General features: G+C 30.7%; 3 protein-coding genes across 7 annotated transcripts in view; 2 read left to right on the forward strand and 1 right to left on the reverse strand.

The window, feature by feature from the left end:
- Positions 1–4,628: 4,628 nt before the first annotated feature.
- On the reverse strand, positions 4,629–9,601 carry LOC132950013 (RILP-like protein homolog). 5 transcript variants are annotated; one of them, XM_061021191.1, is made up of 8 exons: positions 8,784–9,601; positions 8,549–8,687; positions 8,358–8,485; positions 8,085–8,288; positions 7,832–8,010; positions 7,304–7,477; positions 5,790–5,891; positions 4,629–5,703 (listed from the first exon to the last, which is right to left on the reverse strand). In XM_061021191.1, exons 1-8 carry the CDS (start codon positions 9,081–9,083, stop codon positions 5,571–5,573), a joined length of 1,359 nt encoding a protein of 452 aa, XP_060877174.1. In that variant the 5' UTR covers positions 9,084–9,601; the 3' UTR covers positions 4,629–5,570. The 5 variants fall into 5 exon arrangements, 4 of the variants coding, with proteins under 4 accessions (XP_060877174.1, XP_060877175.1, XP_060877177.1 ...); XR_009665176.1 differs by having other exon boundaries at positions 5,668–5,703; positions 7,304–7,473; XM_061021192.1 differs by lacking the exon at positions 7,304–7,477.
- Positions 9,602–9,765: 164 nt separating this feature from the next.
- LOC132950015 (large ribosomal subunit protein uL3) lies at positions 9,766–14,425 on the forward strand. The gene is made up of 8 exons (XM_061021195.1): positions 9,766–9,917; positions 10,799–10,991; positions 11,061–11,229; positions 11,557–11,692; positions 11,857–12,043; positions 12,109–12,311; positions 13,281–13,436; positions 14,195–14,425. Exons 1-8 carry the CDS (start codon positions 9,915–9,917, stop codon positions 14,372–14,374), a joined length of 1,227 nt encoding a protein of 408 aa, XP_060877178.1. The 5' UTR covers positions 9,766–9,914; the 3' UTR covers positions 14,375–14,425.
- Positions 14,426–15,582: 1,157 nt separating this feature from the next.
- Positions 15,583–22,733, forward strand: part of LOC132950051 (rabankyrin-5) — a 40,951-nt gene continuing 33,800 nt past the window's right edge. Inside the window, exons 1-4 of the mRNA XM_061021246.1 lie at positions 15,583–15,864; positions 19,237–19,441; positions 19,499–19,608; positions 19,701–19,845. Coding sequence (XP_060877229.1) covers positions 15,837–15,864; positions 19,237–19,441; positions 19,499–19,608; positions 19,701–19,845 — 488 coding nt within the window. The 5' untranslated portion in view covers positions 15,583–15,836. The remainder of the gene's footprint in view (positions 15,865–19,236; positions 19,442–19,498; positions 19,609–19,700; positions 19,846–22,733) is intronic.

A 22,733-nucleotide genomic window follows, 5' to 3' on the forward strand; every position in this document is an offset into this window, starting at 1 on the left:
TGAGATAAACCTTATTAGATCATTTAAATTGTCCAGAACAAGCCCCCAGTTGTTGGTCGCATGCCAATTTTAACCATATACTAGACCACAAGTTTATGTCTATAAATGTCTACATTTATTCTATAATGTATTCTCCTGCCGGTGACACTGTTAGGGAAAAAATATTTTTTTAGTAATTAAATTACGTAGGTACTTGTCCAATACTCGACTACCAGAATTTAAATTAAAGAATGTGATATACCTAGGTAACCTATATCGATCGATTCTAAAACAGAAACTTAACCTAGGCACAAATAATATCACAATATAAAATAGTGAAATGTGAAAATTTGAAGACAATTTCCCTTAGGTACATCCCGTAAAAACCCCCCCAAAAAACGTACGTTTGAGGTGTTCTCTTAAAACCCAAATGTTTAATGCCCGTATCCCGTATGCATAGAAAATGTATGTTTCACATTTACGAAAACTAAAACTATCGTGACGGAACTGAATTACGAAGAACGTATAAAACAAAAATAATCGTCACCAAGTGATAGGTATAATCTGCTATGTACTTACAAATCATATTAAATAACATTAATCATTATGTATTTTCTTATTTTGTTAGGTAGGTATAAAAACCTACCTTCCTACTTATAAAAGCATTACCTAATCATTGATTTGAAATTTAAAAATTATTCTACTATAACAATAAATTAACAGTTGTAGGCAATTATAATTTAAGGTATTTTTCATAATATCCTAATTGTTGTACACCTATAACAACTGGATTTTAAAAACTACTCTACGTCTAGCGGGTATATAAGTTTCTGACAAAAAATATTTACATTAGGTCTACACCGCGTCAACAGAGTAGTAGGACAAAACTTACGTAATTATTTATTCTTCCGGCGAAACGCGGTCCCTTTGAGTGTATAATATTGTCTAGTGTCAGAGCTGTGCGTCTCCGCCAAGCAAAATGCAGCGCGCGTCTTCATATCTCCGATCCAAAAGTTCAGTCTGGAAGTATTGAGATTAATGACATTTATAAAAATAGGCACCTAGCTTAATAACCGGAATGGAACGAAATATGTGAGTACGTATTGGAATCGCTGTTCGTCTCAGACGATTGTCATTTGCCATAGATTATTTATAATTATAACCTCACCGTCCTAATCATAGAAAATATATATATGGTCCTAACCATTATATTTAACCAACTATTATATGTTCGTGGTCCTAACCGATGGATGATGGATATTCTTACATTATCTTCAAAAAAACATTTATTTGTTTCTACCATGAACTAAGATAGTATATAGATACTATCTTAGTTCATGGTTGTAAATGATTATTAGTGTGAGTGAAATTAAATGCGGATATCCTCTCTCGTACGCGCATGCACATGTCAATAACTCGATAACTATATAAATGTCACCACACGAATTATACAAAAACATACATTTGTTTTGACAAAATTAAAGTTAGTTAACGTTGTCTGACTTTGATTCTGAAAAAATATTTGAATTCAGCAGAAAAATGTCTGTAGATCGTACGGAACATTTTCCGTTTTTAATATTAATTTTAATTTTAATTATGATTCGAAAAAGTTGATATTTTCAAGTTTTCAATTACAGTTTACAATAACATGAAATTTAGTTTTTACAAAGTGCCTTGTAGGATCTATAGACAATTTTCTGGCGGGTTCAAATTTTTTTTTAGAATCAAAATTGGACAACGTTAACTAACTTCAATTTTGTCAATATCTTAGGTCTTTTCAGCTAAAATTGACGGCAGTAGTGAGGCCCCTATTACCACTTTAAATTTTAATATCAAATCCTGTAGTAAAAAAATAACAAACGTGTGTACATTTTTTTTCTAATAATGTATATAATTGTGAATACTAGCATAATCTAAATATTGGTAATATTGTGGGTGTCGGCTAGATAAGCAATTCATAATAATTGTAATCTAAATGCAAATCTTAATATATTTTATTATTATAACCCTGTGGCTTGATAGCCGATCTCTGGAGGTTTGGCGTTGATGTATATTCGAGTACCTAGAAAAGAATTCTTTATAATCGTGGACCGTGATTACTACGCACCCCGGCACCTGACATAGGACAAATGAACGCGGCCGTTTAGACGCAGCCATTTGGGCGTGAAGTCATTAGACGCGGACGTTTGGACAAAATTAATAATTATATTAATTCAATTATTTTACTTTTACATAATACACCTATGACAATAATACAACAATATGTATATATTATAATTTAGAATAATTATATAACATTATTAACATTATGGTTATAATAAGCATACACATTGCAATATTGCATACAAATGTATTCGAACATTCATAAATTAAAAACATTGCTACAAAATACAATAATTCAAAATTCAATAGTTACCTACTGTACAGAAATATTTTGGGCTATCCTTCTCAAAAATCACAAAGTTCCACTTTGTTCATAATTTTCTAACTATTTTTAGTTACACTTCCATGTGTCTTCTATTAGGAGCTTCGGAATGATTGTTGGTTATGTTTTTTCCATTCAAAACACTATTATGCGCAAGCTCAAAATATTAGGTGGAAATAAAAGTAATCGACGACCTCTTCCATTTCTATTAATTCGCCCAACGTAATTATTGTCTTCAAACCAATCTAGTAAGGGTTCTAATTCGTCTGGTAGCTGGTAGGTAAGTATTCCAACAAGGCGACAACGATTAAATTTCCAAATCAATATCATTAATTATTAGGAATGAATGTTAATGCTACAACCATTTTCAAGACTTCAAAAGATATTGTCATATTAATGTAGGAGATAGTTATATCGATCATTTGCTACAATTCTGAACCCTAAATAGGGCTAAATGATTATGATAAAAAATCATGCATACATATTTTTAATAATTTTTAACTGATATTGTAACAGTATATCAGGTTACAGGAGCCAAGCCTTGTATTAGATTTTCAAGCTTTTTGACCTAACATTTTTATAGAAAAAAAAACTAAAAATACTGAAAATGTCCGTAAATAGTTTAAAACAAGTCAAAATATTTTGAAAATACATAAATTGTACCGATACATCATATATTTAATATCGACATTAATTAAAGAAAAAGCCTAATAAAAATAAAAATTCTTAGCTAGCTCTTTTGAAAAATACTTTGAAATTTGATCTCCTGAATGCACTAACTAGATTCACTTTCCCATCAGAAAAGACACTGAAGTTAAAAATTGAAGCATTATTTTCACTACTTATCGTGTACACAGGCACACACACATTATTGTAAAATCAATACATTCATCGCTCCGCTCAGAATACAAAATATAAAACTATTATTTTGAGGTATCATTTTAATAATATATATATAATATATTTACAACGTCCGAAAATGCAATATTGTTCGCTGCGAAGTAGTGCGAACACATGACTAATGTCTTGCGACATTCGCTACCTTCGTAATACAAAAAAAAAATTAACTTAACTGCACAATAATCATAATTAACTATAAAAGTTGAGTTACAACAATAACATTTTTAACTTATTAAGTTAAGTAATAGGTTTAAAAAATAATTAAGTAAATAGTGAAGTTAAAAAATTTCTAAAACTGAGCTTACTATTATGAGATTAACGGTTTTTTTTTCAGTCTGGGTTTTATTTGTTGTCTGTTGCAGAAAAAAATCAGTCAACTAAAATAGTTTGTTTATCAGTTTAAATCTTAAAATACAGGTTTTGTTATAATAATTATTAAATACTAATAATATGTCAGTTGTTATAATTTAACTTTATTTTGACACAAGGAAAGGGAAATGTGCTGCTCTACCAAACATTTAAACTACTGTTTACTGTGTAGAATAGCAGTCAACTGTCAATGACAATCAAATCAATAGTTACTTATTTAGACATTAACATATAACACTGTTTTTAAAAATTAATTTAGTAGTTTAGTAGTTAAATAATCATTGTAACAAAAGTTAGGTTAGGAATATATTTCACTACACGGTATCATGTGATAAAATAATGATATATCATAATATAGTATACCTTAATCGAACCACATTGTTAGCGAATCAGAGAAAATTATTTTACACAACACGACAAGATGTAGTGTAAGCCCCCTCAAGAGTTTAAGTTGTTTAATACACTAAGTACTAATGTACAGTTTTTAATTGTGATGACATAAAATATTAAACCATCTTTTTGGTTTATAAGGACATTAGAAAAACATAAACTGAAGTCATTAAAAAATAACAAATATATAGAAACTAACGCTCAATGTCATTATTCATTTAATTTTTGATTACAACTGTTTTTTCATATATGATAATATAAAGGATTTAAGAACTTTTAAATTTTGTATTGAAAGAATTAATCTGAGTCTTAATTCTTAGTTATATATTCATAATACTACAAAAAAGTAAAGTTATTTTTTAAACTATCTAATTTTGAATGTAAATTATACTTTTCAATTTTTACATGTGTGGAAAGACAATAGATCAATAATTTTGATAGCAAGAGCGTTAATATCAGCAGACAAGCTTATAAAGTTATAACAGTGTAGATAAAATAATAGTATTGGGCTGGTAGTAGATTACAAAAATGTACACAAACATAAAAAAAATCAATTTGGTATAAATATTGTCTAATTCAAAATACTATATTACGGTCTTTACAAATAATAACAATTAACAAAACAATAGCCAATTAAAATTTTGGAAGTACACATTTTTTTCAACAAAACGTTGCACGTTACTCAATACATTAAAAAGCACAGGGCAGTACAATACATTATAAACATAATTATAAATGTAATACTATTTAAAAATAGTTAAATATTTGATTATAAATCACTATAAAAATATACTTCACATTCTTTTAAGTACAAACAAAAAAAAATACAACAAAATCAATTATATTTGATTATAAACTCGACTAGATGAGTTACGTCAAAAGCATTAGCCCTAAATATTATTGTATTACATAATGTAATACAATTGATTAGGGGGGGATCATTAAAAACAATATATTATGAGCATTTTTTATCTTTAACTTGATACAAAAGTTAATCAATCAAAGTAATAAAATATTTTATTTTTGTACATAAAGAATAAATTGGTAAATAAATAAAAAAAATTTATCTGAATGCAATATCACATACACAATGTCTTTTCAATTAAAATAGGACTTATTTACTTAATTTACAATATTTTGACATGCCGTTTTGTCTCAAAATAATTAGCACTAGCAAAAAAACTAAGATCTAACACAGAAAAGTTAAAAGTTTGTATGTATTTATAAATAAGCGTTCAATTATGTTAAATAAATAATAAAATAATTCAATACAAATTAAAAGAGCTATGCGCTAGCAATTTTAAGTATTAATAATAAATAATCACGATAAAAATATTGTAAAATATATATGTAAAAAATAAAATAAAATAATATTACTAAGTTCATTTGATTTATAGTTACTTATGTTTACTGATCCCTTATAATTTAGCTATGCATATGCCTTAAAATAATACTTGTTGTAATGATTAATAAACAATAATTCAATTTGAGATCAATGTTTTATTTATCACACTTCAGACGGTCCCATAATAGACGAATGACCAATGGATACAGCCATTTTGGATAACGATAACTTAGGATGTTTAGGACTAGTCTTAGAAAATAAAGAGTTGTTAGTTTCAGCAAACATCTTACGAAAACTGTAAACAGAAAAGAAAAGAAATTAAATTAAAATACTAAGTTCATCAACTATTGATAAAAATTACTGATTATATTATACACTTACAGTTTACGAATACCAGATTCTGGATTTCGTTTCCATGGTGCATCATCAGGTTCTAAAGGTAATGGTCCTTGAACAGGTCCTTCTTCCTGTTCATCGTCAGACCTGAATAAGATAAAAATAAATTTAACTAAAAAATGTATAATTCGACAATGAATGAACTATTGAGATCTCTATTTAAATGTCTAAATATTTAATACAACTCTGTCCAGCAAAAATAAAAACTAAGGACCGACAAAAATACACACGACACCTGCCATAGTAGAACCAGTCTTGATGGCAGTGTATTACGAGAAGATTCACAGAACAATGTATTTACTTTCTGGACAGAGTATATTATTTATTATCAGGGCTCGGAACTTTATGCATTTGCATCTTTCTCAGGAAGCATATTTATAATCTGATTCGATACAAATTCGTTTCATGAACCATACTATTAAAATACAACAATTTATGTTGCATATTTTTGCACATTTTACTAAATTTATGTGATTTTGCATATTTAAAGATTTTGAGTATAGTAAATGCATTTTATGTTAAAGCGTTTTAGAAATCAACAAAAATAAACAAATTTTTAATAATTGAATATTGTAAATTAAATGATTTACAAATAAATAGTACCGTATATGATAAAATGTGGGAAATCTATTTGAACGCATTCTACTTTAAAATGGTACATGTGCTGCTCATGGTCTCTATAGAGTTTCAGAGAAAGTACGAAATCAGTTTAGTACTGATCGTAAAATCGTAGCCAACGTAAAAAAAATATTTAAAAAAGCACCATCACGTATACAAATTTTCAAAAATTACGCACCGGGGATCCCTTTACTTCTAGAACCAATCATAACCCTTTAGAGTACCTGCATCAATGCAGTACTTTATTATTGTAAATACTATGAAAAATTTGTGATGTTGTTAATATGTTGGATAAATACTAATTAATACCTAACATTATTTAATAATCGCTGTATTCGATAAATGCTATTTTTTTTTAAATTTAGGATTCTGGGAATAGATTTAGAATAACAGCTCCAAATCATCAACAAAAAAAAATATAAATAAAATATTTATGATCCAAAAATATTTTTTTTTTATAATTATACCTTAAAATATATATATATTATAAAATAATATATGCATATTATACAGCATATTTGCGTTTTTTAGTACATACGTATGCACATATTACATTGTTTTTTAGCGCATAAAGTTCCAACCCTGTTTATTATTTTTACATTATCAAATGATACATATATAAACGCTAGCATACTTGAAACAACTTTTTCAGTATTTATATGGTCAATTTAGTCTTGCATATTGAAGTTGTTGTTTTTGTCTTTGAGAAAAATTAATTAATCAATATTCTACCACCATGCACAGTTATGAAATGAAAAAAATTTACCACAGCAATAATTATAAAAGAGCAACTAAAATGAGACAATGTAAGCGTTTCGCTACTTTGAAGTCATTACCTATGTGGCAAACAAGTGTATGCAAACATGAGTGATGACACTTACCTGATTGGGGATGTTACATCAGATGAAATTTCTGGGGTGATGATTGACACTTGCGTGTCTTCCTTATCGCCCGGAGTGGTGTCAGGATTTTGTCGGTCACTGTCTGTTCTGGTGGTACAGTTTCGTAACAAAATTCTTCGTACCCGCGTTTCTTGGATTTCATCCCTTTCCTGGCTAATGTACAAGTTTACATGCACAAAGTGGTAGATTTGTAGTAAACCAAGCAAATTGTAGTAAGCATATGCGTACCAAGCGTGCAAATGGAAAAATAAAAACGTGCTTATTTAGTAGGGTAAAATTTTTTTTATGAATAAATTGATAGGTAGATAATAGGTAAAGAAAGAAAAAAAATTGAATTACATGGGTACCAGCAAACTTTTTCAGTTATTTTTCTCAGTATATAACAAATAATTATGATTGTTAAGCGGAATGTTGTGTAAAAGCTGTTCATTGATAAAAAATTTAATTTTACTATTGATAGTAAATAGCCAATAGGTAATTGTATTTATAATCAATGTTGTTACTTACGATATTGTCGACTGTTCAACCGGCCTATACTGTAAGAGTTCATCTTCAAGATCATTAACACGAGTTTTTAGTTCATTACGTTCCGTCAAAATATCTTTCAGTTCGTTTGTAGTAAACTTTGGTCTATCTGGATCGTCTAAATCATAAATGGCTTTATTTTTCAAATCAGGCAAATCATCCTAAATACAAAAAACATATAATAACACACATTTATACAAAAATAATTAGTTAAAAATATTAAGAGTTTACTAACTCTATATTTTGATAGGTCTTCATTTTCTTTCTGAGCTACACCAAACCTTTGTCTAAGTGATATAAATTCTTTTTGCTGCTTTTGAAGTTGGGAAAGAATATCTGCCCTCTCTTCAACTAAACCACGACATTGTAATTGTGCAAAACGATGCTTACGTCGCAAGTCTTTTAAAGTAGTTTGCAACCTATCCATTTGAACGTTCAACTATAGAGGTATGATTGTTGCACAAAATTAACAAATGTACAATAGAAAATTATTACAATATAAACTTACTGAATCAACTTCATTACTCTTTGAATATAATTGATGTTCATAGCTTCTAATACTATCACGCATTTGGTCTACGGTATGGCGTAGACGTTGAAGAGCAACAGTATCAACATCTGGACTTAAAACTTGTGCTAAAAGTTAACAACCAGTTAATAATGTGACATGAAATTATAAATTTTCTTACAAAATCATACATTTTGAATCAACAATCTTATCCTTTTCAGCAGCTTGCAAAGACTCTGTCAATTTACGGTTATCATCTTGAAGTCTAGAAACAGTAGTCAACAATTCGTTATAGTCTTCACGCCACTTATCTTCGATTTGTTCCATCTCCTACAATATAGTAGTTATATGGTAGTAGAAAAACACAATCAGTTACATATGTTTAGTGTGAGTTACAATGTAATACATTATTTGACATTAATTTACCTTCTCATATTTGATCCTATCCTCAGTCCGTTCCTGTTTGTCCATTTCCAGTTGTTGTATTGTCGCTCGTAGGTCATCCACAGTGGTGTTCTCTCGTTCATTCTTCATAGCCAATATTTCCATCTGCTCTAGGGCGGATACCACTTTGGGCATTAATCCTGTTATGGCATCAGTGCCATACGCATCAATGATGGACTCGAACTCTCGTCCGATGTCCTGTGCCATATCGTAGACGTCGACGACGGACAGTGAACACTTGTAGTTATCCATTTTTGAAGTACCGAAAACGTGCAATAGCATTGGCAATTGGCAGAACTATGACTGAGTAGTGACTAGTGAGTGGATCACGGGACACGGACGGCGGTGCTTACGGTCTCTATTTCGGTTCGGACAAACCCGCAATCCGTGTACAATAAAAGCGATTCGGAAATAGACGCAGACGACGTTCGGACGCGAGATCAAACGAATCGGGTATTGGGTATCGACTATCGACTTTTTATTACTCTCGGCGTCTTTAATCAATGGACCTGTTGACCTTTAAGTCTCAAAAATCTGATAACGGCGTCTCTTGAAAACAGACAACAGCCCAGCGACCAGCTGAAGCAGTCTGCTTGAACCAGCTAATACGTGAATTCGTTCCAATTATAGCCCACCTATCTCGCGCAAGGAGTTCGGCTTCAGACAATTATCAATTATCAATTGTCAATTATCAATTATCAATTATCAATTGTCATTTATCTCGTCTGTTTATTATTGTTGTTATTATTCCGGTGGGGACGCACATTCAGAAAAATATACCGTTTTCCAACGCATTCCGGAATGACCTGATACAAACATAACCTCAAAAATACGTTGGCGCCGTTTTCCGTGATCCTTGGACGTTTTCCGGTTGTAGTTGTTGGCGGCACTGCGTGCGGCCACCGCCACGAGACGCTTTTGTGTACCCCCACCCGTTCCGCTATACGACTACCGATCGGGCAGTGCCGTAGTGGGTAGTGGGTAGTGTTTCTCCATCATTCATTTCGTTTGCAATCATCGTTCATCGTAGTCTGGTGGTTGTCGCGTCATCCGCACATCCACTTTCGTCAAGTCTTTTTTTTTCATCCTCTTCGATCTTCCAGGTCGTCGACTATGGTGAGTATTTATTTGTTGGTACTTTTCATTCGAGTACTTTCCCGTTGTTTTCTGGTCTGGTTAACCACGGAAATGTTGCTTTTTCGTTTTCGCCATTAGATTTGCGAGCCATGCAATTGGTGGAGGACATACTCGTCGTTCGACGGATTTACATTTGCTTTGGTATTCCTACAGCCGAGAGTGTTATTATTTTATCCGTTTACACATTTTTTCAGGCCAATTCTCGTGGACGCGTACGATACGCGTCCCTGTGAAACGGCCTTTAAGCTTTCTGCCCAATTGCATCTTGTTGGAAAAATTAAGGTTAGGGTACCGTGTTTTTAGTATGCGTTTTATTCAATGTTTGACTGTACAATTAGTGCGAGATTCTCGTGTAGATTTCAGTAGAATCACCCGGTCCTAAACGGGTCGAACTGAAGGTTTTACAAAAATATTTCGTACATATCCGTGTTGATGACACGTGTCATAATGTGTCACATTTCATAATCCCTTTGACCTACCCGCTTATCTTAGTTTTATATAAGTAAGCCGACTGTTCTCAGATGGTTTTCTTATTATTTTTAGGTATTTTAAATCCCACGTGTTTTAAAAAATCTTCTCCAATAAAACTAGACTATTTTAATAATGTGGTTTTTATTTTTAACCATGTACCCAAAATTTATGGAACTATATTTCTTAGCCAGTGATGATTTAGTTAAAAAATGTTTACAGTTAGATTCACTGAACATAATGATGTCACTTTACTAGGGCGGTCTGAGGCTATTTTTTCTTTTTTATTACTTACCTATTGTTTTTCTTCCTAAAAGAAGTCAAATTTCACTTATGGTAAATTTACCACGCCATGTGTTAATTATTTATTAATAAGGTCTTGTATTTTACAGTCTCATCGTAAATTTAGTGCTCCTCGTCATGGTTCTATGGGTTTCTACCCAAAGAAGCGCGCACGCCGTCATCGTGGTAGAGTAAAGTCTTTCCCCAAGGATGATCCCAGCAAGCCAATTCATTTAACCGCTTTCATTGCATACAAAGCTGGTATGACCCACGTTGTTCGTGAAGCCGACCGTCCAGGATCAAGTAAGTTTTTTTTTTTATTAACTAAAGACATAATTTCTTTAACGAATGTTTAATTTATGTTTATTTAAGAACTCAACAAGAAGGAAATTGTGGAGCCTGTAACCATTTTGGAAGCTCCTCCCATGATCATTGTTGGTGTTGTAGGTTATGTTGAAACTCCATATGGTCTTAAACCTTTAAAGACTGTGTTCGCCGAACATTTGTCTGAAGATTGCCGTCGTCGTTTTTACAAAAACTGGTATGTTTCATACGATTTATATTTCTTTAATTTAAGCCAGTGATGATTTAGTTAAAAATGTTTACAGTTAGATTCACTGAACATAATGATGTCACTTTACTAGGGCGGTCTGAGGCTATTTTTTTTTCATATATTCAGTTTAACGATTTATTGTTTCTGTGTAAATAATTAATCATTTATCTCTCCTCTCCGCTAGCGGATGAGAGTTATACTAATTGCCAATGTTTTCAAACTATTTGAAATCCGGCAAGAAGAGTTGGTTGTGCCTCCAATCTAGACTTAAGTCTATGATGAGGCCGCTCTTCATTTATGTGTCCTTCCCTTCAGGTACAAATCAAAAAAGAAGGCTTTTGTCAAGTACTCTAGGAAGTGGCAAGATGAAAACGGAAAAAGACAAATTGCCAAAGATCTTGGTAAAATTGCCAAATACTCCAAAGTTATCCGCGTTGTTGCTCACACACAGGTAATAATTATTCACATTTATTTTTTTTTCATCTGTGATGAATAAATAATTACGGTTAGATCCTGAATTTACTTGACGTGAAACCTCTAGGGCTGTCTGAAGTTATAAAATATCTAATACTTGTTTATATAGTTTTTTTTTAATGAATTATTTTGTGTAAATAGATGAAGTTATTGAAGAAACGTCAAAAGAAGGCTCATATCATGGAGATCCAAGTTAATGGAGGTACTATCGCTGAAAAGGTACAATGGGCTAAGGAACATTTTGAAAAGCCAGTACCTGTGTCTCATGTATTTGCTCCAGATGAGATGATAGATTGTATTGGTGTAACCAAGGGTCGTGGATACAAGGGTAAAGCATTTTATTTATAATGTTATTTTATCAAATGTTAATGTATATATTTTTAAATTGTTAAGGTGTTACATCCCGTTGGCATACAAAGAAACTGCCCCGTAAGACACATAAAGGTCTTCGTAAGGTTGCTTGCATTGGAGCATGGCATCCTAGTCGTGTCCAGTTCACTGTTGCACGTGCTGGTCAAAAGGGTTACCATCATCGTACTGAAATCAATAAGAAGATATACCGTATTGGACTTGGAATTCATACCAAGGATGGAAAGGTAAGATATAGTTCCACATTGTTTTTATGAGTTACTAGCAATTCTATTGATGGATTATCTTTGGTAATCAAACGGTGAAAGTGTTGATATAATTGCAACGTATATACCGTTACATCATACAATAATTTAGCCCTCCAAACTTTCGAGTGTGGATTGAGGCTGAAGTTGGGCATTATTCCGTAACATGCAAGAGCCCATCGGGCAGTGACTTGCTAGTAGACCATGCCTGGCACATTTCTTTACACTTAAAATCGTTATGTCTTGGATTGAATGATGATAATACATGATGTTTGCATTCTTGAGATTTCTGAAGATACCACCATGCTGCCTTCCTACTGACAATCCAAGACTTAAATTCCATAGTACTTTTTATTTATATGTTTCTTAATGATGAAATAGTCAAACTATTTGGATAGGATAAGGATCTTGAAGTCAAGATGTATGGGCTATCACATCAAAAATAAAATTAATCCACTAAACCTTGTGTTTAGAAAGGTGTTAAAGGTTGGCATTATTCCGTAACGTGTAAGAGTCCATCGGGCAGTGACTTACTAGTAGACCATGCCTAGCACATTAAATTTTTTAAAATTGTCTTGTATAGAATGATGATAACACATGATGTTTGCATTCTTAAAATTTATGAAGATACCACCATGCTGCCTTCCTACTGACTAATCAAGACTTTATTTATATTTTAAAATGGTGGAGTAGTTTATCTATTCGGATAGAACAAGGGTCTTAACTTTTATTTAGACGTATAGGCTATCACATCATAAATTAATTTAACCCTCCAAGCCTAGCGTTTGGACGTGTGTTAAAGGTTGGCATTATTCCGTAACGTGTGAGAGTCCATCGGGCCGTGACTTACTAGTAGACCATGCCTAGCACATTCATATAACACTTTTAAATTTAAATATTGACATACTATTATTACATCGATATTCTAATACCTGATTTCCTTTTGTGTAGGTTATCAAAAACAATGCATCAACTGAGTACGATTTGACCGAGAAGACTATCACCCCCATGGGAGGTTTTCCTCACTATGGTGAAGTTAACAACGATTTCTTGATGATCAAGGGATGTTGTGTTGGCCCCAAGAAGCGAGTTATCACTCTTCGTAAGGTAAGTTATTTTTTTTATTTACAAATTCTTTTTGAACTTGAAAAAACCTGTGATGAACAACCAGAGCCAATCCTATGAATGTCGGTGAACTAAATGCTTTATCCCTATATCTGAGGTTTTTTCATGACATAAAATTGTTTTTTATATATATATATATTTTTGAGTTTTAATCTGTTCTCACCAAACATGATAAAACTCAATAAAACCTGTCATTATGTAGATAAGAAATATTTATATTGTATATTTATCACCCAATATGGTGTTATGTATCACAACTAATGTACTTTTTGGTTAGGTTTAAAATTGCTGTCAACAATATATAATTTATGCTAAGGTTAACTAACTTAGAATAGAATCTTCTCTTTTGAAGTAAGGTAGTATATTGCACTTGAAAAAATGAAACTTGACTTACGTAATTGATGCACCAGTGTCGACATCTGTTAGCAAATTTTTTTTTCTTTGCTATTGACCTATGACGAATGTATTTAATAGAGCCAATATTAATGAATGCCCCATGTATTTATTTTATCGCATTGATAGGACCGAGGTCTTTTTAAGGATAGCAATTTCTAAACTAAGATAATTCAAAGTATGACCAATGATGCATAACAACCCAGAGCCATTACTCATGAAATGTTAAATGATTGTTTATGTTTAACGCATTGATAGGACTGAGGTCATAATTTGTTAAATTATTTTTTAAAACACTAATAATATTGTATTTACCCAACGCCCTAACATAGATGTTTTATTTTTAGTCTTTGTTGGTACACACAAAACGTGCTGCTTTGGAAAGTATCAACTTGAAATTCATCGATACCTCATCCAAATTCGGTCATGGACGTTTCCAGACAATTGCCGACAAGGCAGCTTTCATGGGTCCATTGAAGAAGGACAGAATTCGAGAAGAAGAGAAAGCCACAGCGGCTGCAAAATAATTGTACAATTTCATTATTTGACAATTTATAATAAAAACCAAAAAAATCAAACTTTTAGTGAATTATTTAATATAATTTTCCAATCCCAAAAATTTAGTTCTGAGCTAAGATCAAATCACGAGTTGTGATATTATAATTCAAACATCTAGTAAATATGAAGGTGATAAATCGACTGGACTGATTTTTTTCTGTTATGACGTGTCGACGATTTCCAGACAACCCTCATTATTTATATCTAAAGTACATAGCACTTAATTAAATAAATTGTCCATGAAGTACAAGTGGCGGAAGGAATAATTGACTATGTATTGCTTTTTTATGGTATAATATTATGTTATCTGGTATCAATCTAATAATTATTAAGTTTTTTAAAAAGACAATACTTGGTTGAGGCGAATGCAATGATCAAGTTTCTTATGTTTAGTTTATAAATTCCTGATGCTTGACTTGCTTAATATAATATTGTTATACTCTGAATGTAGAAGATAACCACGGCACCAGTAAGTAAGGCAATGGGTACGAATAGTAAAGTTCAGGTTTCAAACAACTGTTGGCCCAACCACGTCCCTGTTTTCATACTAATAAGTAATAAAAAATATGCCAAGTATATAATAGGTAATAGACATCAACTTTTACCACTCAATAGTGACCTTAACTATACTAATAGTATGCAAATACTACCAAGTGTCTTTATTCAAGAAAAGACAATATTATACTATTTTATTTAAGATAAACTTGATTTTAGTAAATATAAAAGAAATAATTAATTTCGTATTTGATTATTTTATATCTGGGCACCCTAGTTGTGAGTGTTCACCAATTTTTTTATTACATCAAAGTTACACCTACTGCCGACGAATATTCGGTTGATAATGGATTTATATTTTATTCCCATCAAGTACAAACCCAACGAATACTGATTATCGTACATTAGGGATTTTGGTACACCCAGCATCATCAACGTAGACCGGGCTTGTCTGTAACATGGATAATATTAAATATACGCTGTGTCCAGGTAATAATAAACATTTTATTATCTGGTCTATAACGCCGAACGTGTTAGAACATAGACGGTCCAGTGATAATAACCACTCGTCGGCGCACGCACGTTGTATTATCAACCTCCACCGGTGGTTACGCTGTTAAGCCACATATTAACCACTGTATAATGAATGTTATCAATCTCTAACTTTTTTACTTGTTATTTTATGCAAACCCATTGGTATAACATTGAACATTATATATCTGTATATTCGTCGTTTAGCTGTAGCCTCGCTAGCCTGTAAATTGTAATAAGCAATGGCTGGCTGCTGAATGCCGATCGGTTATTACACTTTACAGTGTACCGTCCAGTAGATCGGAATTAAGTACCGGAAGACTTACCCGGTTGCTTACGATTTTTCCACTGCGCCATTGAAGTCTTCTCGAAACCGATGTGATCATTCGCAGACCATCGTCGATAATGCCAGCCGCCGAACTTTACAGAGAAGGTTAGTTTCCGGTGACATTTGTTTTTTGCAGAATTCGTTATTATGTTTTTCAATTTTGTTCAACGTATAATACCCGAACGACCAGACATCCTTTGGGGTTTTTTTTAAATTTTACCAATAGTCAATAATTAGTGTCGTCTTTATTTTGATAACATACTTCGTACCCAAGGATATCGAATTTAATCAATAAACTTGCATGAGTTTCATTTATATTTGATGTACGTTTGATGAGCATTTGTAGATTGTAATGAGTGGGAGTTTCTGCTCACATGTACACTTAAAACTGTTGATTTTAATGTACAATTAAGTATAACATCAAAGTTTTTGAATTTCACTCCCTCTATTAAAAACTTGGCATTTTTCAATATTTTCTTTTAATAAGTGGGTACATTATTTTAATAATATTAAGTACCTTAGGTAATAGGTACCTATCATATTAAAACTATTCAATAGGTACCTATTGATACTTCATTTTTTATTTAATTCCTGTCAAATCAAAAACAATTTTATACTTTTTTTATTTTTGTAATATTTAATATTTTCAAAAATGATGATTAATTATTGCAGTTTTCAGTGGAGCACTGAAGCTGCCCTCCTCTCCTGCAAGTGCATTCAATTTGGGAGGAGGCACAGTACTTATATCATGATATCAAAAAAAAATACTGAAACATTTTTTTTTTAGTATGCATAGTGAAACAATGTTGTTTTAAATATATTTGTAATTAGTTAAACAATGATATTATAGATTTTATTAGCTTCTAAAGGTGTCTTTCTAACATCACTATATGATAGTTTAATTTTTGTGTTTAAGGGGGGGAGGGGGAGTTGGCCTTCACCTCTTTTTAATCAGGGGCAGTCTCACAATGACGGGTATACCCAGTGTTTGGAAGGAACGAGTTCCAAGGGGAACGGATTTCTGGAGTGAATTCCTTTTTAAAGAACAGCTCGATGAACGAATTCCTTTTTATAAAAAAAAGAACGAGGAAATGAACTAGTTCTTTTTTTCAAGGAAAAATAACAAAATTGTTCGTTCCTTTCTAGTTCCAATAATTTACACGAAAAATTATGTAAATAATTGAAATTAAGATTTTTTTAATGTGTACAATGTATATTGCTAATTAGTGATCGTTATCGAGTATCGACGTTAAGACAGTCAACATACGTTGGCCAACAATTTAATTTTGAAGAAAATCTCAAAATAGAATTATAAAATATGTACCTATACTTGTAGTTATATATTATAATTAAAAATTAAAGAGGTAGGTATGCATATGAAAAAAAAAACATAAGTGATTAAATAAAAATTTTTATTTTATTTGGAACTAAAAAAGGAACTTTTTTCCAAAGAAATGAATTCTTTTTTTTTTTTACCTAATATTCAAAAGGTGGGTAAAATATTTTAAAAACACCAAAACTTAATGTAATGGTACTTAAATACATCTAATGCCCTTCACTGTGAACTATATAAGTTAAGCAAATAAAGGATAGGTATTCAAAGCAGGTTTAAAGTAATTTTTGATGTTAAGGGGGCTGGAGCTTGATTTGCTCACAACATAAACAAAACATAGCTCACAACTTCAATCACTACACCCAATATAATGTTCTGAAATTAATTTTGGTATCAGATTTGAATTTGTCACTAAATTATCTGTGCTTTGTCAGTTTCATTTTTCTGATTTTTTTTTTTACTTAGAAATTTATTAACAAAAATAGTAAAAATAGATCATATTTATAATTCAAATTTCAATACATTGATATAGAATATGAAAAATGTACGACAGTTAAAGCATAATAAATTTAGAGAATCTGCTTTAAAAATTTAAATCTGAACATCCTACTGAGTGTAGTGATTTAAGTCACTGGCAGTATTTGGAAAAAAAATGTTTGTAACAGTATAAAATAATATGTGGCAGTGGCGTGGCAAACGATAATTTCAGAGGCAATGGCTTATGAGATTTTTCTTAAATAGAGGGGTGGGTCGTAGCCAGTGGGTCCCCTAGTAAATGTAATATGATATTCTCAATAGGTAGTCAATAACAATCTGAAATATAATTAGTTATATTATATTAATATATTATTATGCATTAATACTTGGGATATTTGTAACTTGCCTCTGGAAAATTTTTAGTTTGCTACGCCACTGACATGTGCATGCGCGTAGGTAAAATGACAAACGTACATATCCGGTCACTACGATTCCCCTATACAATGTGATCGGTACTACAAATTATACATACTAATGTTCATTTACTTTCAACACATTCACAAGACCCATATAAACTGAAATATAAAATGCCTAGTTTTTACTCCTTAAAATGGATTATGCTCCAGCTCCCTTAAATACATAAGTAGAAAAAATGTAAATAATTGTACATCTAATTGAAGTAGGTAAAATTTTGAACTATGAAAGTATACAATTATTCATATTAATATTTAGTTGGATACTAAACTCATATCTCAGTAGTGAAATAAATATATTTTTTTCAATAAGATTATGTAGAGAATAATATATATACTTGAACAAATGTGACAGAAAAAAGTCTCTAAGTGGCGACACATTTTTTTTATATCGTTAAATAAAATTATAGTCTTTACACCAACACTATCTTTGTCAGCTTCTTATGAGTTACCTGGTATAGTGTTTAGGAGATACTTAATTAGATGGTACATTTAATTTATGATGAGATGCCTTTGTTTTTGAAAGAAATTATTCATAGTTATGATTTTAATAGATTCAATCCGTCGTATAACATATTCATGATTTTATAATAATAAATTCTTAACAGGTTTTTAAAAAAAAAAATGTATATTAAATTATTAACATGCAATAAATACTAAAATACCAATGAATAATAATGTTTTTAAATTGTTAGTATATTTCATTTTCATAGGCACAAAAATTAGTAAATATTATAATTTTTGTTACTATCATGATTAATGGACAATGATTACATACATAATTTATATTGATTTTTTTTTATCCGACTCAAGCTCTCACTGCTATTTGTTTTAAATTATTATTTATCACAATATTATACTATTGTTGATATTTCATGTATGTTTTAAAATTATTAATTCAAATTAACTATGTTAAAATACGAAATTATCAACTAATACTAAAAAAGATAAGATAGAATAATTATGTTTGTATGAATAATATTAATGGTTATAAATCAAAATAGTATTAAATATCAATAAATTATTTATAATTCTTGTAATGAGTTGTTGTAGGTACATGACTTGCCCAACACTAAATTATTTACAAAAAGATGCTTGCTTAGTATTTAAAAAAATTATAAAAAAAATATTTTAATAAATTTAACTGCAAGGATTCATAGTATAGTAATATTTTGTCTGTTATTGATAATTAAGGAATGTCTGGAGACTCCGAAAAGCACAAACAGCAACAACATCTTTCATTGTTGAAAGATGAATATGTCAAGCTTCAAGCTTATTGCAATGATTTGGAAAAAAAACATGCCACATTAGCAGCAACATATGGCGATTGTAATGACAAAAGTTTTGTCTCAAGGCTCTTGAAAACAGTAACAACATTGTACAACAACACCCTTTATAGGTAAAATTAAAAAAAAAAATTTATTTTTTACATATGACTGCTAATTTATGTTTTTAGTGATTTAAATATAACATTGGCTAATGGCGATGTTCCGGCTCATAAATTTGTTTTATCATCAAGAAGTGATAAATGGGGAGTACCTGATTTAACTGAAGTTATTTACTTAGGTAAATATTGTGTAGAATACATGTCATATTATAACAATTATTTCTGATTATAATTATATATACATTTATAATACATTGTTATGATAATTTAGATTGGACCGCATTGCCTTTAGATGTTGGAAAAGCACTACTAAAATGGATTTATACAGATCAAGTAGATTTCTCTAAAGGTGATAGTTTCATCTTAAGCTTGATGAAAACAGCAGATACATTTGTTTTAGAAGATTTAGTTAATAAGTAAGTAATGTACCTATTGTAAAATTATAAACTGTTAGTTATGATTTTTTTAAAAAGTATATTAACTATATAATTTTAGGATATAAATCACCATTTACCGATAACAAACTAATCTTAATTTTGGTTATCTTTAGTTACCTAGTTAACAATATTTACTCCTTAGGGCTTAGATCTTATATTATGGATCAAACCATGTCCCAATAACTTGAAGCACATTAAAAAGACTTCGCACCCGCATATGTTGTCTCTGTCTTACACATGTACGGCATAGCAAAAACGTTTTGGCGTGGGAAAGAACCGTGTAGCCTACAGTTATAACTAAAAAACAAAATTTTCACCACTTATAAAAGAAAACTTTGGCGGTGCAATATTGTTTTTATTTTTTGATATCACTTAATCAAAAAAAGTTCTTATTGTTTCAAAATCCATTGTTATTAGTGTTTTTCAGACTTTAATAACTTTTTATGAAGTTCCAATAACGAAAAAATAAAAACGATATTGCACAGCCAACGTTCTTTTTATTATGTGGTGAAAATTTTGTTTCTTAGTTATGACTGTAACGTTCTCGGTTCCTTCCCGCGCAAAACAGTTTTTGCTATGCTGTACATTTGTAAAACAGAGAGACACATGCGAGTGCAACGTCCTCTCAACGTATTTTTAACTAAGATGCTTGATGTGCGCATGACCAAAGATAATTGTCGTAAATTTGTCTATGAGAATTGTTATTATATATGAACATAAACCAACAGTTAAACATGTGATAATTTGCCTCACCCGTGTGCACATCAAACATATCCGTTAGAGACTCATAATTTTTATATGGTTGTAAATTGTTTACATGGGTCATATGGCCACTATAGCTTCATCCATAGTGTATGACAGGGATGGCAAATAGGATTTGGTCAACTTGTCAATTTATGACTTAATTAAAAAATTTTTATGTCTAGTTAATATCTGCTGTTGCTTGCAAGGTATATAAATATATATAGACACATGAAATTCTTTCGGGTGCCATCAAAAATTTCTCCCATGCCACTTATTTGCCATCCCTGGTATTTGATCTAAGATTTACTCCAATGACTTATGACAAGGTATGACATCAACCAATATCTGTTATTTAAATATAATATGTTAAGTCCATTAAAAAACCATAAGCCAATGTATGATAAAACTTATAGGTACTACATATTAACTTTGTATGGGATACAGTCTTCTTTGCAAACAAATTGTTATATGATATGCTGGTGGAATTTATTTTTCCATAATAGTTCACCTCTTTGAATTTGAAATAATTTTTTTTTTTATAATGTTTGCTTTAAGTTTCAGTGGCGTAAAACTTTAATCAGTTGTCTTTATTTAACACACGAGAAGTAAAGTAAAATCTAATCTTAAAAAAATATAATAAAATTGATGAAATTGTTGGTAATCTTTGAAGAAATATAGATTGACGTTGTTCTTAATATTTTTACAATACCTTAAATTCTGCTGCATACTCACATTCTCACACATAATGAGGTTTCTTCAACTTTATTTGCACTGTGTCTGTAGTTTTTAGTGTTCAGCAGAAAGTTATTCTATACCCACTTTTATGTAAAAATTATTTATGCATTTCATTGAGTAAAAACTAAAATTTAATTAGAATATTTAATTTCTTTGAATAACTAATTATAAATGTATTTCTACATTAGAATAATGTGAATACTTATAAATTATAATATTCAGGATATCACATTCAAAACAGGGGGACAAGTGGGTGCCGCTTTGCTGTGCAGTAGTTGTCGAGCATGTCGTTGTAATCAATGTATTTGAATTCAATGATAAATCATAGTATATGAAAAACGATTCTGAGCAGAGACATTGTGTCAGCCTAACATACTTATATAAATAATCAAATTTAATAGTTAACAAAATTAACAAAGATCAAAAATATCTCATTGCTATAAATAGCATGACTTCCCAGTGAAGTTTTTCTTTTTGTAACAAAGAACCTTCTATTAAAATTACTTATGTTAGCTATGAAAAGAAAAACTTTTATGAATTTCTAACTGAAAAATAATTTACAAAATTTGAAAAAATTATCATAGCTATAAATAGCTCAAAAATACTTTGAAAATTTTACCATGTATGGAAAATGCTAATATAAATATTTGGTGAACATTTCAAGAGTCTACTGTCTATTGATTAAAAGAAGAAAGAGAAGAGACCTAAGAGATATTAAACAGATAACAGTAGGTTATAAGTATGGAAAGGTATATTAATATTAAGTTTAAATGCTAAAAAGAGAGAAACCGATTCTTTACTCATTCGAGACTATTGTTGGTATTTTGCATAATGTGGATGTCATTCCACTGTAAAATTGACAGTAAAAGATCAATGTAGTGTGAACAAAGGTGGAGTTGTTGAGGTGAAGAACTTATTGTTACTCTTGATGAATGTGTGTGTTACCATGAAGTCAGTATGTATCAATAAAAAAGGATGAAAGCTGTTTAATGGATACCAAGGTCTGTTATTTAAGTCAACTAACAAGTGGGCAGCTATTAATAGAATTAGTTCTTTTAGAAAGTATATGCGATCTATAGGATGTAATTAAAAGGCATTTGTCCATACTTAGAGTAAGTTCTAAAGAAAATAAAACCACAGAATCAGTTGGTCACTGAATCTTAAAAAATGTTTTAATTTAAACAGCGAAAAGAAGAAATTTAGCCCTGTTAAGATGTTGAGGAGAAAATTAATAAAAAGAGAGAATAGTAAAGATAACAGAGATGCCTGCCTTGAAAGACCCCAAAGGAACCTGGGTCCTGGAACCTCTCAATTACACGAGATGAGACGCCAGATATTTACTTTGACAAACTGCTTCCTGCCTTTAATGTGCAATTTAATCTATCCAA

The sequence above is a fragment of the Metopolophium dirhodum genome, chromosome 8, assembly GCF_019925205.1.
Source record: "Metopolophium dirhodum isolate CAU chromosome 8, ASM1992520v1, whole genome shotgun sequence".
Taxonomy (NCBI): domain Eukaryota; kingdom Metazoa; phylum Arthropoda; class Insecta; order Hemiptera; family Aphididae; genus Metopolophium; species Metopolophium dirhodum.

Excerpts from the sequence above, each read along its gene's own strand:
- LOC132950013 (XM_061021191.1), bottom strand. The coding sequence starts at position 9,083 with ATGCTATTGCACGTTTTCGGTACTTCAAAAATGGATAACTACAAGTGT. Across the intron at positions 8,289-8,357 it reads AGAGTAATGAAGTTGATTCA|TTGAACGTTCAAATGGATAG; the intron begins GTAAGTTTATAT and ends ATACCTCTATAG. Across the intron at positions 8,011-8,084 it reads AAGACCTATCAAAATATAGA|GATGATTTGCCTGATTTGAA; the intron begins GTTAGTAAACTC and ends TTTTGTATTTAG.
- LOC132950015 (XM_061021195.1), top strand. Across the intron at positions 12,044-12,108 it reads CAAGGGTCGTGGATACAAGG|GTGTTACATCCCGTTGGCAT; the intron begins GTAAAGCATTTT and ends TAAATTGTTAAG. Across the intron at positions 13,437-14,194 it reads GAGTTATCACTCTTCGTAAG|TCTTTGTTGGTACACACAAA; the intron begins GTAAGTTATTTT and ends TTTTATTTTTAG.